We start from the raw sequence: 17,694 nt of genomic DNA, 5'->3' as shown, positions 1-17,694 counted from the left end.
TTTTAGAGATGTTGCGCAAATGGAAGAAAGCAGTCCTACATATTTCTTTAATATCTGCATTGAAGGACATATGCTGGTCAAAAATGACTCCAAGGTTCCTCACAGTGTTACTGGAGGCCAAGGTAATGCCATCCAGAGTAAGAATCTGGTTAGATACCATATTTCTAAGATTTTCAGGGCCGAATACAATGACCTCAGTTTTATCTGAATTAAGGAGCAGAAGGTTAGCGGCCATCCAGGTCTTTATGTCTTTAAGACATTCCTGCACCAGGCAAGACGCCCCTGAGAACTGGCTGCAGCAGATCCCAGGAACACATCAGAGATCTCTGTCCAAAAAAGTGCAGTCGTAGGACCTGACCAGCTCCCAGGCCTCAGGTAGAGGAGCCGAGCTTGAAGAATAAAGACTGGGTGAGTGGGATATTATTTTAAATTATATATCTCCATCTCTCTCTCTATATATATACACATATGTGTGTATATATATATATATATACACACACACACACACACACACACACACACACATATATATATATATATACATATATATATATATATACACATATATATATATATATATATACACACATATATATATATACACACACACACACACACACACAAAAAAAACACCCATCTCGCCCCTGCGGGCGGTTTATCCTTCAAGCTCGGGTCCTCTACCAGAGGCCTGGGAGCTTGAGGGTCCTGCGCAGTATCTTAGCTGTTCCTAGGACTGCGCTCTTCTGGACAGAGATCTCCGATGTTGTTCCCGGGATCTGCTGGAGCCACTCTATTCATGTAGCCCCTTCCACCAGGGTTACTTGTGTAGTAGCATTCCAACAACGCCCTGTTTTCGTCTCTTGCCCACCGATGCCTTCTTGTTCCAGTAGCCCACTTGTCGTCAGGGTGCCCTGGTTCCTCAACACCTGACGCGGACCTTGTTGATCTGGGCGACGTCCGAGCCGGCATGCCTTCATATTTATCTGTCTCGCTCATGTCTGCGGTAGGCTCGCTTAGCATAGGGGGTCTAGCCTTAGGACCCTTACTGGATACAGACACCCCAGGCAGGAATTGAACTTGCGATCCTCTGCTCCAAAGGCGTGTAGTCTAACCACTACGCATATATATATATATATATATATACACATACACACACACACACACACACATAGAGAGAGAGAGAGAGTGTAAAGGTATTCCTTACACAGAACCATATGCAGTATTTTACTGGATAACAAATATTGATTCATTCATATTTTTATTGCTTTAATCCTGCAGTGAGAGATTATTTTATTTAAAACTACAGATAAAATTCATGAAAGTTCATTGTTCAGACTGAGCAGAGAATATATATAGTTTTTGTTGTTATAAAGAAATAATCAGTTAATGACTTTGGTATAGTACGACTGGCATTCGAGACGGGTTCTTCTTCTTCACATTTTCCAGAGCAATCCAGCGGGCTGGATTGGACTATTAGCTGAGTCTATTCTGGTCCCTGAGCCTTAAGTTTCACACCCCTGGTTTAGAGGAATGTTTCCCCTCTTATCAGTTTTGTCACAAATTGTTCATTAACTTGTCTGTAAAATTCTGCTGAACATGATCAAGCTTGGACTCACGTTTGGTAACTAAAGGGTCCACTCTGAAAGTGTATTATATTGAATTTATATGTGATTATTTGTTTTGAATCATATTTAGACACTACAACAGATCATACAACTAACAAATTATAGTGCATTAAATTGAATCAAATGTTGACTACGTTTGCAAACACCATATTCGATTAATATTATCATCCCATATATTACACAGTGAGCCAGTGGCACCCCATGAGAATGCTGTTGGTACACCCCTGTTCATCCAGTTGCACATTAAAATGTCTTTGTCCAGCAGGTGGCAGTGTATGTCTTTGTACGTTTACCCGTTTATGCTGCGTAAACCTAAGTGTCTTCAAAGCAGGTTTAATGTGCAACATAGAAGGATTTATGAGACCAAACTCTCCTCGTGGAGATACACCTGACATGCGTAGGTGTATATGATTGCTTTACTATGTGATTGCCCTCCAGAGTCCAGTTAGATTTACTTTCTTTTACGGTTGTGAACTGATTATTCATCTCTACCGAACCACCCCCTGCTGCTGGCTCTCCTGTGTGTCGCGTGCTCCGCCGTCATAAAAAAACAGATTTATACTTGGCGGTGACGTCACGGCCGGGATGCCAGGCCCACGTGCGAGCAGCAGTGGGTTCCAGCCTCTGGGAGGGTCGAAAAGCAGCCGGACTGCTCCAGCACAGGCGCAGTGAACTCAAACACGACGCTGTCGGAAACTGATAATCCAGCCGAGCTGCTCCGGATTATCGCGTCTCCTTCTTTTTTTTTTTTTTTTTAAAAAAAATCCGAATCTCCACCTCGGTTCGTCCCAGTCCCCTCCTTTTTTTGTTTGATGTCACCTCTCGTCTCCCCTCTCCACCCCCTCGATGATGACGATTTGCGAGGAAGATGCGCCGGTGTGAGATTTCCATTGACCTTCGGATCCTCTCAGCAGCACCACAACCTCGTGAAGCGCAGCCGCTACCGGAGCGCCCCGGCTCCTCCCGCCGCCGCTGCCCCACTTAACCCCCCCTCCGACGGCAGAAACACAGGTGCTCCGACTGCCTCTCCTCGCCGCTAATCTTCTGATTTTTCCTCCTCATCAATCAAGACCGAGGCAGATGCCCCTCGCTCTGTCATCCCGGCTTGTACTATGGTGGAGTTTCCATCTCTCAGCCCTTACTGGCCTCTCGTCCGCTTTTTGGTGCCTTTGGCTATCACCAATGTTGCCATCGACCTCGGAGAACAGGTAACGGCTCCGGCTGGCTTGTTTTCAGGTTACGGGAGGGGAGGGGGGTAGGAAGACTCACGGCACCGCAGCTTTGGCTTTGCTAGCGGCGGCTAACGGCCGTTTTATTACTCCGCCGCTGTGAGGGGGAGAGTGCTTCGGTGTGTCAACTAGCATCTTTTATTTATTTAGCGTTTTTTAAATGGCCCCAGAAAACACCGAGCTGACACCAGTCATTTCGAGTCTCGTTTAGTCCCCCAAAAACGGCTGGTTTGGGGCTTCAACTGCGGCTAGCTTAGCCGTGAGGGGTGTCGTGTATGTGACTGTCGAGACATCCATTAGGTTTATGTACATTATTTAGCAAAAGAGGCGGATCTCTCACCCACACGAAGGGCCTGATGTTTTTTTTCTTCTTCCTTTTTTTTATTCTGGAAAAAAACAAATAATGTCGCCATTGCTGCCGTGAAACGCACAGAGCTGTCAGTGTTATTAACAGCACGCCTCTTTCCTGTCATTTATCAGTCAATCTGATCCAATTGCAGATGATAGAGAACGGATTAAAACGCACCCAACATTTTCCTTTAAAACCCTTGGAGGGTCTTAGGGACATTTATTGTCCTTAGGATCAAAGGTGGATGTCTTTTTAAGGACCCTCCAAGGGTTAATTGTCATATTTCCTGTCTGGACATTTCCTGTCCTTTCTTAGCCAAATGAGTGATCTCATGGCTGCTTTTTACCCCAGAGAGCCTGTGCAGATAGTGTGAGAATTAAAAACACACACACACGCACATAGAGGCTTGGAGATGTCAGGATTAAGCTTATGTAATGGCTCTGTAAATAGCACAGAGTCCTGCAAAAAGAGAAAGCAGCTGTAGTTGTGTTTTCTCAGGGTGACTGTGTGAGATCGCTTGTAAAGGACAGGCACATATTCCTTTGTTTTGTTGTGTGTTTTACTTTTTTTTTTTTTTTATTGAAGGACGGTTAAGGGCTGTGGTGCTGTCTGGCTAGAGATAAAGTTAGACCAAGTCATGCTCATGCGGGCTGGTCATGCCTCACGTGCTGTCTCACGTCTTCCTCTCCCCTCCCTCCCTCCATGCCATATCTTTTCCAGGCCCTCAACAGGGGCATAGCCACAGTCAAAGAGGATGCAGTGGAAATGCTGGCCAGCTACGGTCTGGCCTACTCCCTGATGAAGTTCTTCACCGGCCCAATGAGCGACTTCAAGAATGTGGGCTTGGTGTTTGTCAACAGCAAGCGGGACCGGAGGAAGGCTGTGTTCTGCATGGTGGCGGCCGGGGCCATCGCATTCATCCTGCATATCTTGATAGGTGTGTTTAAGGGTTGTTTGTGAACGCCTGATGACACGCTGTGTTTAAACCGCATCCTAAAAATGCAACGTTTTGGTGTTTGTGTGTCTGTACGTGCCAGACCTAAAGACTTCATTACTGCAGCTTTCACAAAACAATCGAGCGTGGGAAGAAATCGTCTCATTAACCTCTTCTCACCCACCTGTGGCCCCCTTCCCCTTTTCTCCTGCAGCATACACAGATTTAGGATACTACATTATTAATAAGCTCCACCATGTGGATGAATCTGTGGGGCACAAGACAAGGAAGGCCTTCTTGTACCTGGCTGCGTTCCCTTTGTTGGATGCAATGGTAAGCATTGGTTTAAACGTACCAGGCGGGTTTTAATCAACTCTGTTTTGTTTTCTACAACACACCAATATACGACCCGGCTGCGATTAGAAAATGGGCAAAATGCCGCTTTGTGTCTTAAGCTGACCTCTCTTTATTGTTTGAAGGCATGGATTCACGCAGGGATCCTTCTCAAGCACAAGTACAGCGTTATCGTCGGCTCTGCATCCATCTCTGACGTGGTGGCTCAGGTGACGAGACACACCCGCTTTCGCTTTCAATCAAACTTTAATTCACCCGTGAGCGTGTTACATGATCCCTCTCCTCTCCCGCAGATCGTCTTCGTGGCCATTCTCCTGCACAGTAACCTGGAATGTGTGGAGCCCTTACTCATCCCGATACTTTCGCTGTATATGGGTGCTTTGGTTCGTTTCAGCATCGTCGGGCTGGGTTACTACTGCAACATCCATGACAACATCCCGGACTCCAGCGGGCTTGACGTGGGGGTATGTGCTGACTTTTTTTTTTGCATGTTTCGTAATAATAAAACTAGTCTCAAGCACGTCTCCTCTCTCTGTCCCTGCAGGGCGACGCCACCATCAAAAAGATGCTGAGTTTCTGGTGGCCTCTCGCCCTCATCCTGGCCACTCAGCGCATCAGTCGACCCATCGTCAACCTCTTTGTGTCTCGTGACCTCAAGGGCACCAGTGATGCCACAGAGGTGAGCGTATCACTCGTGATTATTGTATTTCTTTTAATTACGAACTTGCTGCAAACTGCTTCATATGCTATTCTATGCTAATTGTTGCGATGCTTTCACAGGATCGTAAAGAGAGACTTTCGCAGTCTAATTCCCCCCCCCCCCCCCCCCCCCCCCCCCCTCAAGTTACTACAGATGTAAAGCTAACAAACTCCCTCTGGAGCTTTCTGGCTTACAGAGATCCCCAACTACTAGAGACAATACAAAGCTGTTTACCAGAATGAACTGGAAATCATTGACAACACTGGCTGCCAGTGGTTTGGGTGATTCACCATGTACATGTGAAACTCAGGGCTTCATAACACTGAGTGAAAACATTCCTCCGTGGCTGTACTGTTCGCTGCCCATTGTTGTTCGGGACACAATAACAAGCTCAAGGCCGGTCGCAAACTTTTTCAAAACCCGAACGCTGCTGGGAAAGTGAGAGACGCATGTGCTCCTCTTGTGTCGGCTATTGTTAGGCCTCTATCATTAATTTAGCCGCATGTGTGGCGCGGGTGGTATTTTCAGCACTAGCGCCGATGTGCTGATGACTTCTAGCTGTCGTGTCTTTGTCATTCCAGGCCGTTGCTGTGCTCACAGCCACATACCCGGTAGGACACATGCCCTACGGTTGGCTGACTGAACTGAGAGCAGTATACCCAGCCTTTGACAAGGTAACTCGGACTGTCCCTGCTAGTGTTTACAGTAGAAATAAGTCTACTTTTTGTCAAGAACACTAATGAGCTTCTCTCATTTGTAGAACAATCCCAGCAACAAGCTGAACGCTGGCAGCCTTGTCACCAAGTCGCATATTAAGAAGTTTACATTCTGCTGTCTGGCGCTGTCACTCACGGTAAGATCTCGCGCTCTTTCTTTCTTTTTTTTTATGCGGGGGGCACAGTGCAGAGTCTTGAGCCACCCCTCACTTCATCGTAATTTGCTTCCAAGGAGCCAGACTTGTAATTTTGCCAGAAGGTTTTTTGTTTGTTTGTTTTTTTGGACATTGGCTGCATTTTTTTTTTTTTTATCATTTTCAGTCCAGTCCTTGTACCTGACCATTTTCACAGGAATGTTAAGCCACTTGACACTTAGCTATAAATCAGTCAAGCAGGAAAAGGCACCAAACTCAACAAACTTGTTGTGTCTAGACATAACAGACCGCTTGGCAAACAACCAATGCTAGATTTTGTTACTAGCAGCTTTTCACGAAACATCATTTATTCCGATGCTTTAACTTAAATATATGAAAAATGGCAAAGATGACACAGTAAGACAGAAATTTTTTTTCCACCAACAAGAAGGTTCACAAACAGCTATAAGCTGAAAGCTCTGCATGTGTTGGTGTGTTCTGCCAAAATTTGAGAAAATTGGACACATGACGGACAAAGGAAGTGTCGTCTAATGTGGGGAAAAAAGTCTAGTAAAGACCTGACACAAGATCTACATCTGACCCTCCAGTCGATCTATCTATGGTTACTAAAGCCTCGTCAGAAATGGTCTCAGAAAAGACCAGGGTATGCTAAAGAGAGTTCATTAGAATCTTATATACTGTATTTCCACGTGTGTTTGCACATGTTTCAATTAATGGCTGCAGCTATTTCTCATTTTCCTCTCAAAATATAAAGAAAAGAAAGGCGACTTTTGATTTTTGCACACCATACCGGATTATGTTGAAGCAATTTAACACATCCTTTTTTGTTGTTTTTACCTCAGAAACAAAAAAAGCACCTAGTTGCTCTGCAGGTGTTGCTGTAATTTAGCCTCACTATTACTTAAACGTGTTGCCTCACATTTCTAACTGATAGCTTGTATTGAGTTCCAGTGTGTGAGGTGCTGTTTGCTGATCTGATGTCTCCTGTTAGCTGATCATTACTGTGCTGCCCTGCAAAAAAAAAAAGCTCCTAGCCCAAGCCAGGTATTCCTGTTTCACACACGGGAAACATGCAAATCTACATGGCAGCATTTCCTGATGTTTGTTTTTCAAAGACTAATCTTGAATGTGAAAGTGCAAACATCACTAACCTTTGCGTTTTTGTTTTTTTTTTTTTTTTGTTGTTTTTTTTTTTTTTCCTGAAGGAAAAAAGTCTTGGCAGCCGCCTGCCTTGTTTGCCTACTTTTAATCTTGCCTCATCACGGGTTAAAGATGCTGCCAGTCAGACCAACATGACCAACAAAACCGGTTCAGTGTTCTGCACAAACATGTTCAACATGGCTTTTGCATGTCTCTAACTCTGTTTGCTCTACACTAAGGTTCAGAGTGATCGACTTTTTAATGACTCATATGTACTCTTCCTTTGCTGTGCCGTCTTGGTTTCAGGTTGCAGGGAGAAACATTAGGGTGGAATTTGTGAGCAGGCTAAGGGCCTATATTTATTTATTTTTTTGTCCCAGTCCCACCCAAGTTTTAAGAGCATCACAAAATGGGCATTCACATAAAACATGTCATTTAACACATTTCAAAAGCCCCTTGCAGGTATGCTTTTCTGCTAAATAATGAGTGCTCCTGCGTCATTATGCACGCTGCTGCGCACTGTTTTTGTTTCTCTGCTAAATGTTTGGACAGTTATGCCTTTAAATCGGCAAAAACGCTCTTCCTGATCATATTTGCCTTCTGTTCGGTATTAATGCGACGAGTGAGAATGAGCTTTTTCTTCAGTTAGCTGTCCTAACAGCTTGAATAAGAAAAACAGGAAGTTTGTGGCAAAGGTTGGGTCTTTTTTAAGGAGGAGAAGGAGGAGGAGAAGAATGGCACACCAGATGTGGAATCCCAGAGCTGTAAACATCTATGTGAGGGTGTGTGCTCGGCAAAGCACCACAGGCAGATAGGTGCTGTGTCGAAAACAAGCCCTCATGCTCTGGCTTGTATTAATTACGCATGCAGGAAACGCAGCAGAGTGAAAACAACTGGAGGAGGTAGACGAGGCGTATCTGAGGAGGGGAGTGACTAACCTTACGTAACGGATAATTTCATCTTATGCAAACAGACCTTGCTGGGGTGTCTCACCTTGTTTAGAGTAACCACGGTTGAGTAAGGGGAGATTGGCGGCTTCGCTCGGGCCAGATAAATTGCTCGCCTCAAAATTTTTTAGCTAAAGTAATGATAACTGGTGAGGCGACGCCAGGTGAAATCATCAAAAGAAGTAATCCTCATCCAAACTTTGGTTCAGAGGATCAGAAATCTGAAACTTCCTGCGATGTTGAAAATACTGCAGAGCATTGTGTCTCCAACCCTTACTATGTCTCCAACCCAAACAGCCATTAATAAAAGAAAAGCACCATGATGGTGAGCCACAGGCTTAGAGTGATGCATAGATAAACAGTGATTTAAATAAAGTGGACTGGTTGCAGTGATGGTGGGATTAGTCGTCATTCATTTTCAGATTAGCCTGCATGGGAAAGACCTGAGTGGGAGAATCTGGGTAGGTGGGTGCTGAGCTAGTGGCAGGTTTGAGCGATCACAACTGCTGGAACATCAGGTGTTGTTGTTTTTTTACTATTTGAAGTGTTTTTACTGGGCAAGAAAATCAATTCAATCTTGCACTTTTGACAGTTTTTAATTTTTAATTTTTGTGAAGGTGTGTAGGGACAAATATCATGACTGACTCTGAAAGGCTCCATTCAACATGCCAGTGAACAGAAAAGTGACTTTTTAGTCGTTCCTTGCCATAAATGAGCTGAGTCAAATGCTGCTGATTGAGAGCAATTATCATCGACCACAGAACCTAACTAAATTATAAAATTGTTGCCTTATAACTTTAATTTAAAAGCCTCCAGACTGAGCGCCTTTCGTGTGTAAAAAGTTAGGACTTTATAATCCAGTCGGCAACTTGGGGTGTAATTTCACAACATTTACTGTGTAATTCTTCTGAATCTGGAGGTGTAATTTTCAGTGCCTAAAAAGAGTAAACACTAGTTTTGGTAAGAAGAAGTAACAATGAGTACCTTTTTTATTCACTAAGTTAGGAGGGGGAAAAAAGTCATCCTCCCTCCTTCTTCAGTTTTCACAGCCATCCGCTGCACTGCATGTTTAACATCCTGGCTATGTAGTATTAATAGTGTAATATTGAAACTTCTGGATGCACCACAGAGTGCACCACACAGGACTGGAGTTTAAACCCAGAGTTCGCTGCATCTCTGTGATGGTGGGATTAGTCATCATTCATTTTCAGATTAGATGGCATAAGAGAGACCTGAACGAGAGATTCTGGGTCGATGGGTGCTGAGCTAGAGGCAGGTTTACAGAGCGATGAAAACTAGAGCAGTAACAGGTGGGGTTTTTTCAGCTGGTGTTGCATTTTACATTTATCTGTTGAGACTAGTTTAGAGTGATAAGATGGGAAAAATCACTCTAAGCTAGTGTGTTAGGTCTGTGACAATCTGGCAGCCTGTTCAGAGTGCACCTCATATCAGAACTTCCCATGACCCTGAATTAGATTAACAGTTTTCACCTGTAGGTGAACTCTGTGGGGATTGAGCCCTACTGGAGATATTTCTTGTGTGTGATTATATCATTCTGCTTTCTATTTGTCAACTGTTTCAAAGTGTGGATCACCGCCTCACCCAGCAAGGCCAAATTTGTGTACGAGGAAGCTGGAATGCCCAGCAGAATTAATAGTCTGTTCTCTACTTATTCAGGTTTCAGAGAGGGCTAGAGTGACAGCATGTGACAGGAAGTAGTTACACAAAGCAGCAGGAAAGCAAGTAGAGGTGAGCGAGGACTCCTGGAAGGTCTGGGTGCTTTGCATAAGGCTGAGAGTAGACTCAGCAAGTGAGGATGATTAAATATGACACCAGGTGATCGAGTGCATTTTATTTACATGCTGGTTGTCAGATGATCAGATCATCAGTGTTTTGTTCCAAGTTGAGACATTTCAGGAATCCTGAAAAACAGCTGGAGGACGGCAAGTACTTGTAGTTGGTAACAAATTGAGAGTGGCTGTTAGTTAGTCAAAACATGAATGCATCTCCGGGAACTCCAGAGGGATGAGCTATGAAGCAAATTTGACAAGGTCAGACTTTTTAGACAAAACATAAAAAAAACCCAGTCAGCGATAACTACGGGCGTGATAGCCTGTTATCAGCTTTCTCTGTTAACCCAGTCTTCCTGTTTCGGGCTCTGAGCACGCTCACATAAAAGGGGAGGAACTGAGCATAAAAATCTTTATTTTCTGCATGTGAATTCATTTGACTGTGCAGTGCATTTCGCTGCACTGTGCAGCATCCTTCTGGCGTGACTTGGATTCAGCTCAACCGGTTGCACGTTGCAATCTGCATGACCTTTAAGGCATGCTTTAAGCTGAAAGATTCACTGAACACACACGACCTGTTCCCAGACCACGGTATGTGTTCAGCATTAGCTGTGATGACCTGCCACATTAAAGAGAGCGCTTGTGTTGTGACACTGAATACTCTAGCTTTAGGCTCAACATACCTCCCTCACTCATTAATCTCTCTTTATAGAAGAGCCCCTCTGATCTAAGTCCAAGTGCGGCGTGCAGAGAAACTGTTTTTACAATTCGAAACAAAGCGATGTATTATTCATGTTCAGATCAGTTTGCTGTCCTGTTTAACACTATTAATGATCCGCTCGCAGGGTAATTGCTTTGAGATGGCTACAGTAATGTTGCACGTGCTTCGGAAACGCCTTCTAGGAACAATAACGCCGTCCATCATGCGTTTGCTCGCTTGCTTGTTTTGTGGGAGCTTCAAAGGGGCCCGCGTCCGGTCTGAAGCCCCTCGAGATAATGAACTAATGAAATCTAATGAGGCATAGCGGGGGATAAATTAATTTAGTCTTTGTTTGTTTCCTGCACAGCTTTGCTTTGTGGTGTTTTGGAGTCCTCATGTGTCAGAGAAGATCCTGGTTGATGTAATTGGAGTGGAGGATAGTTTCGCTAAGCTGTGCGTGGTCCCACTCAGGATTTTCTCCTTTTTTCCCCTGCCAGGTAAGACGTACCTTTTTTCTCTTTCAGCTTCATTTTTGCTTCCAGCTGTGGTTTGTACTGGTGTTTCGTTCGGACAAGCGAGGCAGTGTTTCTGTTTTCTGTGTGTTTGCAGTGACTGTTCGGGCTCATTTGACTGGATGGCTCATGACCCTGAAAAAGACCTTTGTGCTGGCCCCCAGCTCGGTTCTGCGCATCATTGTCCTCATCACCAGTCTAGTTGTGCTGCCTTATATGGGGTAAGCTGCCACTTCAGAGAGCACTGAGAGGTTCAGCGCTGTGAGTCAGGATTACAGTTATGCAATACGTAGCTGCGGTTTCTCACTTTTTACTCCTGACGGGCAAATTCACGTCCGCACTGGTCCATGTTTAATTCACGGTGTTCAAAACTTAATCTGCTCCTTTTTTGTGTGTGTTTCAGGGTTCACGGGGCCACACTCGGGGTCGGATCCCTCCTCGCTGGTTTCATAGGGGAGTCCACAATGGTTGCTATAGCAGCCTGCTATGTTTATCGACAACAGGTGAGAACACCTGGACTGAGGTCATTCTAAACATGAGTACACACCTCTTTTTGCGTTTCTTTCTTTTCTTTTCTTTTTTTTTTTTTTGCTCTTTATGGGTCTGTGAACCAACGGCGTGTGCCTCACTAATTATAATTTTCCTGTTTAGTCATTATCCTTCCATCAAAGCACACATGCGAGGAGAAGGCTTGGGCATTTTTATTTATCCCTGTGCATGGGCTTAAAGTGGACCTGCTATGCTTCTCCTAGCTTTCTCTCATTACTGTTGGATTACTGGTGGATGCTCACGTGAAACTTGGCCAAAGCTTGAAATAACATGTTGGTGAACCACAAGCTCAGGCTTCAGACTGATCTCTGTGAGGTCAGTGACAGTGGCCATCCCTCAGGCTTCAGTCTTGCACTCCTAGAGATTAGTTAGCAACCACAGGTTGAATTCCCAGACCAGTTGGCAAGTGGCTTCTGGCAAAGACGGCGCTGCACAAAAAAATATATATCCTCCTTGTCATTGCTTTGGTCACTAAAACACCAGAGTGGCCCATGGTTTGTTGGGAAGATAGCAACACGTCTGCAAATGCACTGCCCTCCTGTTAAACCGGAGTATTAACAGGATGATGAGTGATTGGTCATAAGGGATCATCTGATTGTTTGGATTTTATCTCTAATTTTGAAAATTGCGTTACCTTATAATATAAATTAATTTTTTTTTAATTTAAAGCAACTAATTAAATTGAAACTGTGAAGTCCAATACAATTGACCCTGTGCATGAGAAAATGCTAACTTCCTGGTTTGAGACCGGATGTGGGGTTGTACATTTCCGGTAGCTTTACTTTGCGGTCAATCGCTACTGCGAAGATATACTCCAAAATCATGTCCAAAACTCGAAAACGGAAAGATCGCGTTAAGTTACAAAGAGCAGAAGGTGGGAACACTCACCACTGTTGTGTCATAAAAAATCTAATGATCAATTTTGACGTTTAAAGAGTTTAGATCGATCAGTTGTTTACATCACTCTTCTGCAGCAGAAGACACATCGTCCACATTCAGAAGCACATCTCTGTATAATGACTGGTCTCATGATTTAAACAGGCAAATGTTCAGCATTCAAACTACAGGTGAAGAATAGTCAAACCAGATGTTTCCCCTTATGTCGATATCAGCTAGTCAAGTACACACCTACACAGCATGTTAACAAACCGTGAAAAAAGCCACACAAAAAATGAATGATTGCTGGTAAGGGTTTCTATACATTAGTATTTACGAAGGGTATGTTGTGACTTACCTTCAAAATTACAGTGGTCCCTCGCTAATAACGCGGTTCACCTTTCACCTCGCTGTTTCACAGATTTTTTTAGTGCAAGTTTGCACGTTTTTTTACGTCACATTGTGTCCTGCGTCCTGATCGCTGCAGACGATCTCCTCGTGACGTCTCTCCTGTACAGTACAGAATCGCTGCATCGATCGCTAGCAGTGTGACTCTGAAGTGCAGTACTGTATGTCCACGAAACGTTTTGCACCGTCAAAAAATAAAATTGGCTACTTGATTTCACCTATCGCTGGTTATTTTTAGAACATAACACCCGCGATAAACGAGGGACAGCTGAGAAATATAACATTTGAATCCCTTTTCTCTTTTGCTCTGAGGCACGGGGGAAAAATATCGACAAGTCGATGAACATCATTTACAGATATATTGGGTAAATGCCCAAGACATCTATAGAAATGTAAATCGCCGCTTGATTCATTCATTTGCTTAACTTGTTTTGGACCGTAAACAGGGCGTGACTAGGACACCGGAAACAAAGCTCCCCACAGGAGTTTCCGCACCAGAAGTAGCATATGCTAACGTGCACATAGTCAATTTGGAAACAGAAAGTTTGCTTTCAAAATAAAAGTTTACTGCTTGCAGGTTAAGCTCAGCTTTTAACTTGAAGGTGAATGGTTTCACTACCAAAGCAGTCCAAGGAGGTTTTTAGTGCAGAAGCACTCTTTGTGATTTGTGACCTGTCAGGGAATTTTTTTCCATAGCAACGAAGGTCACCGAGGGTCACGGTTTGTAGGCCTTTGTGACTGAGTCTAATACAGTCACCTCAGGTACAGAACTTTGTGTGTACAGAACAGCCACTGTTTAATGTTTCTGTTTACAAGGAGCAGCCAATCAGTAGAAAGCTTGCACAAAGGAGGAGGAGCTAAAACGACAGACAGGTCGAACTAACAGCATGATTATTATGAAGGATTATTTTGAGCTGCAAGTTATGCAAAGCTCCTCTAGCAGAATTCTAGAATTAAAAAAAAATATATGAAGTTGACATAATGTTCTGTTTGTCTTTAAAAAAAAAAAAAAAAAAAAAAAAGTAAAATTGAAAACGGTACAGCTTTAATAAACTTGTACTTGCTATTCTGTGACCACACCTCTCTGATTGTCAGAAATATAACATTCTCTTTGTTTATTTTAGGAAAATGTTCATTTGTAAGGACAGCCAGTTTCAGATGAACAACCTTGTTACTCCCGGCAACCTGTTGAAGCAGCAAGCTGCATGTTGTATTAAAAAAAAAACGTCTATCTGAAAACATGGCGTCTCTTCCATTTTAATCCATTTTAGGCAAATAAACAATCTCCAGCTTTGCTTTTTATTTTAAAGGAATATATATGTATGTCTTTCATGAATGGTGCATCATATTTTTCTACTCAATATGAATCAGTAGTCAGCCTGGCTTTGCATGAAGTCATGAAGGAAAGTTGGTCTTTCCCTGTTTAAAGGAAACTAAATCTGCCTACAAGTAAGGCTAAAGCTCTCTGATTAACACCTTACAGCTCATTAATCCGCACAAAAACACCTAATTGGATAACATAACAGGCTGAGATCATAGCCAGAAGGCCGTGGTGTTTCTTGGCCAAAACGCTGTGCCCTCCTGGTGTTTGAGCCAGGCAGCTTCATGGTGAAATCATTGTGCTCAGCCAAGAAATAATCAGGCACAAACCTGCAAACTGCTTTTTTACACGGTTTTTATTCAAAATAAATGGCCTGCATTTGTATAGCGCTTTTGTAGTCCATAGGACCCCAAAGCGCTTTACACTACATTCAGTCATTCACCCATTCACACACACATTCACACACTGGCAATAGCAAGCTACATTGTTCAGATTAAACAGAGATGTAAGGTGTTAATTAGAGACTTTAGAGGTGCTGCTGGATGGATTTTGTAACCTCTGGACTCACAGTGGCTTCATTTTTACTCGTTTGATTCAGCACAGCAACGATTTTGTTTCCATTTCCCCCGTCTGCTTTGTCCACAGAAAAACGAGATGTCCAACGAGCTGGTGGTGGAGGGCGAGAACTCGGCCCCCATGAGCGAGGTGTGCTCCAGGAATCAGATGGATGCCATCGAGGAGCTCCAGGAGGAGGACGAGGAGGAACAGGAGTGAGATCCGAGGGAGCGGAGGAGGAGGAAGGTAAAGCCGAGCTCAATGTGGAACATACGGTGCTGGAGGAGAGGAGAGAGGGGACCCCTGAGTATGGTTTTGGTTTCAGAGGTCCCCTCGACAGAACTGAGGTCTTCTTCTTCACGTCGACCACCTCACCATTAATGCGCACACTGTAAAGAAAGCCATGCACCTCCACGTGTTCATCCATCAATGTAAATACCGTTAGCGTCTTCTGATCTTCAGTGCTCATAATCTGCGGGGCGTAATAATCATTTTCATGTGTTGGTAAACAAGGGAAATCGACACGGGAGAGCTCTTCCTCCTCAGCGGCGAGAATGGAAGCATCTGTCGAGTGGTGGTGGAGTTGCCAAAAGAGTTCTTTATGTTCTTTAATCGACGATTAAGCAGCAAGGCCTTGCTTGGATTCAGATATAGACATACTGTGGGACTTGTTGGGTTGTGCAATCGTATTTTCCATACAACGGTGTACAGATTATTGTTGTTTTATATAGGTAATGCATCGTGTATATTTAATTGCCCAGGGGGGTCAGGAATCCCTCGTTATATATCACTGCGTGTTTCAAAACGAACCAAAACGCCAAAAAAATAGTTATGATTGTTCTCTTTCCATGCAGTCTGGGAGTCAACTTTTGTTTTGCCCAGCATTTTCCTGGTGGTATTCAGGCTGTCATATGTACTGTATATACTGTAAAGGCATTCTTATTTGGCAAATAAATTGCTTTATTAATAATCTTCATGCTTACCTGGAACTGGCTTTACCTTCTTGTTTCTTTGAGTCTAACAGATACCACTCCAAAATCATGTTTATTTTTCTCCCCCTGAAGTGGATCTGTTATACATTTCTGTCATGTACACAGTGGTGGGTGCTCACAGTATCGATACACTGTACTTATTTGAAGCTTGGGCTATGTACAAGTAATCAATGAGGGTTTAATAACTTCAAAAATTATATTTTTTTTCCTTCTCTTGTGTGTTGCTAAAGTTTAATAAAGGGGGTTTTCATATAAAAGCTACCTTTTTGCCGCTTCCTCGGGAGCAGGGTCGCTCCGCAAGTTTAAATTGATGGTTTTGCACCAGATGCCCCTCCTGATACAACCCCAAGGGGATTTGTGTCTTCAGCTGGAATCAAACCAGCAGCCTTTCACTTGTCAAATGTGTAAACAAGTCCATGTTATGTAGTCAGAAAATTTGGTTTTGTAAAATATTCCCACTACTCTGCAAGTTTGGAGGGTTTTAATTAAAAATGCCATTTTGGTTGTGAAATAAATTTTAATCTTGTGTTTATTCCTTTAGGAAAGCCAAACAGAGTGCGTGGGAGACTGTTTTGTATGGAAGCTCATTTCTGCCACAGAAAAAATACATTTGAACAATAATTCCCAGGAAAGATTTTGATTCAAATATCTATATTTCGAGATAATTGACCTGAAATTTTAACTTGTCGATGGAAAATGTTTTTATTCAGTAGCAGAATAAAACTTCAGAGCTCCGTTTTCAGTGACCAGAGTCCAGACGGTGACTCGGTGACAAAGTTTCACTCACTAGATTGCCGTCAGTATTTTCAGAGAACGAAATTTTTCAAACTGAGCTGACGTTTCAGCCTTTTTCCCCACATGAACGCCCGCTAACAGAAATATAAAAGCAGTTTCACACAACCAGTGAGTGAAAGTTAAACCTACTGTTCTCTCCCACAATAAGCAGGTAACCATTGTTAAATCTGCATTATACTCCATCAGAGAGCGTGTATGAATGGATCCGAGAAAATTTAATTTACTGGTTACAAGTTCGGTTATAGCAGAATTTTTTTTAGGCCTGTATTGTTTTATTTTTGGCTTTGAAAACTAAAGGGAACTGAATTTATAGTGGATTTTGGACTCTTTCAGCTTAGATTTTTTTATTCATTATATGACATTTGTGTCAGGGGTGAGATTTAATAAGTTTAAAACATGTATTAAAATACAAACACTGTTTTCATAAATCTGTGCAAGTCTCATCGTGCGGGCTCTGTTGACAAATTTGACCAATCTTGCAAACCTTTTGTGATTACAAACTAATGTTTTTGTTCTTTTCAACATCTGAATTTGGTATTAACAAAACAAAAACGCTGGCAAGCGAAGGAAGCAGTGCTCACAAGCACCAGGTTCAGATTTCAGAAGTCAGGCGAGGGGCAACCAGAAGAAAGTGGGCTTTTACTCTTTTCTGCCATAAAGACATCTGACAACCTCCCCAGTACCCTAGATGGCCAGTGTTGACAACTCAGTATATATCTACAAAGATGTGGCTTTGTAGTTAAGAAGAGTAATTTCCAGGTTTTTCCAAGGGTATACCTAGTCCTCTGATGCGTAGCCAGTCATTTTGTTCTGGAAGCAGGTCAGACACCAGTTCAGGAAAGAGAAACAAGGGTGACCCCGAGAAGGTATCCGAGGGTGAAGAGTTAAAATATGGAAGTCTTAAAGAGATGGCATGTTTCGCACAGAGGATGAGCTGCATAAAGACCCAGTTTAAGATGCTTTTAAACTCATCCTCATCCTGTTTAACACAACTTTATTCTAATTGGCTGCCCCTTGCAAACTTGTGGGTGGAGCTTGTGAGATGAC

The 17,694-nt window shown here is 43.2% G+C and overlaps 1 protein-coding gene across 1 annotated transcript; it reads left to right on the top strand.

Moving 5' to 3' along the window:
- Positions 1-2,370: 2,370 nt before the first annotated feature.
- ankha (ANKH inorganic pyrophosphate transport regulator a) lies at positions 2,371-15,834 on the top strand. The gene is made up of 12 exons (XM_084939561.1): positions 2,371-2,833; positions 3,924-4,140; positions 4,352-4,470; positions 4,617-4,700; positions 4,785-4,955; positions 5,036-5,170; positions 5,773-5,865; positions 5,952-6,044; positions 11,007-11,136; positions 11,249-11,372; positions 11,555-11,654; positions 14,951-15,834. The coding sequence occupies exons 1-12, from the start codon at positions 2,738-2,740 to the stop codon at positions 15,077-15,079; spliced, it is 1,491 nt and encodes a 496-aa protein (XP_084795687.1). The 5' UTR covers positions 2,371-2,737; the 3' UTR covers positions 15,080-15,834.
- Positions 15,835-17,694: the final 1,860 nt, after the last annotated feature.

This window comes from Perissodus microlepis, chromosome 9 (genome assembly GCF_051167445.1).
Source record: "Perissodus microlepis isolate ML-2025 ecotype Zambia chromosome 9, ASM5116744v1, whole genome shotgun sequence".
NCBI lineage: Eukaryota > Metazoa > Chordata > Actinopteri > Cichliformes > Cichlidae > Perissodus > Perissodus microlepis.
This window is presented reverse-complemented; position numbering and strand designations above follow the sequence as displayed.

What these genes read in the sequence shown, in the direction of transcription:
- ankha (XM_084939561.1), top strand. Translation starts at nt 2,738, where the DNA reads ATGGTGGAGTTTCCATCTCTCAGCCCTTACTGGCCTCTCGTCCGCTTT. An exon ending in TATACCCAGCCTTTGACAAG is followed by an intron (nt 5,866 to 5,951) that starts GTAACTCGGACT and finishes TCTCATTTGTAG; the next exon opens with AACAATCCCAGCAACAAGCT. An exon ending in GTTGTGCTGCCTTATATGGG is followed by an intron (nt 11,373 to 11,554) that starts GTAAGCTGCCAC and finishes TGTGTGTTTCAG; the next exon opens with GGTTCACGGGGCCACACTCG.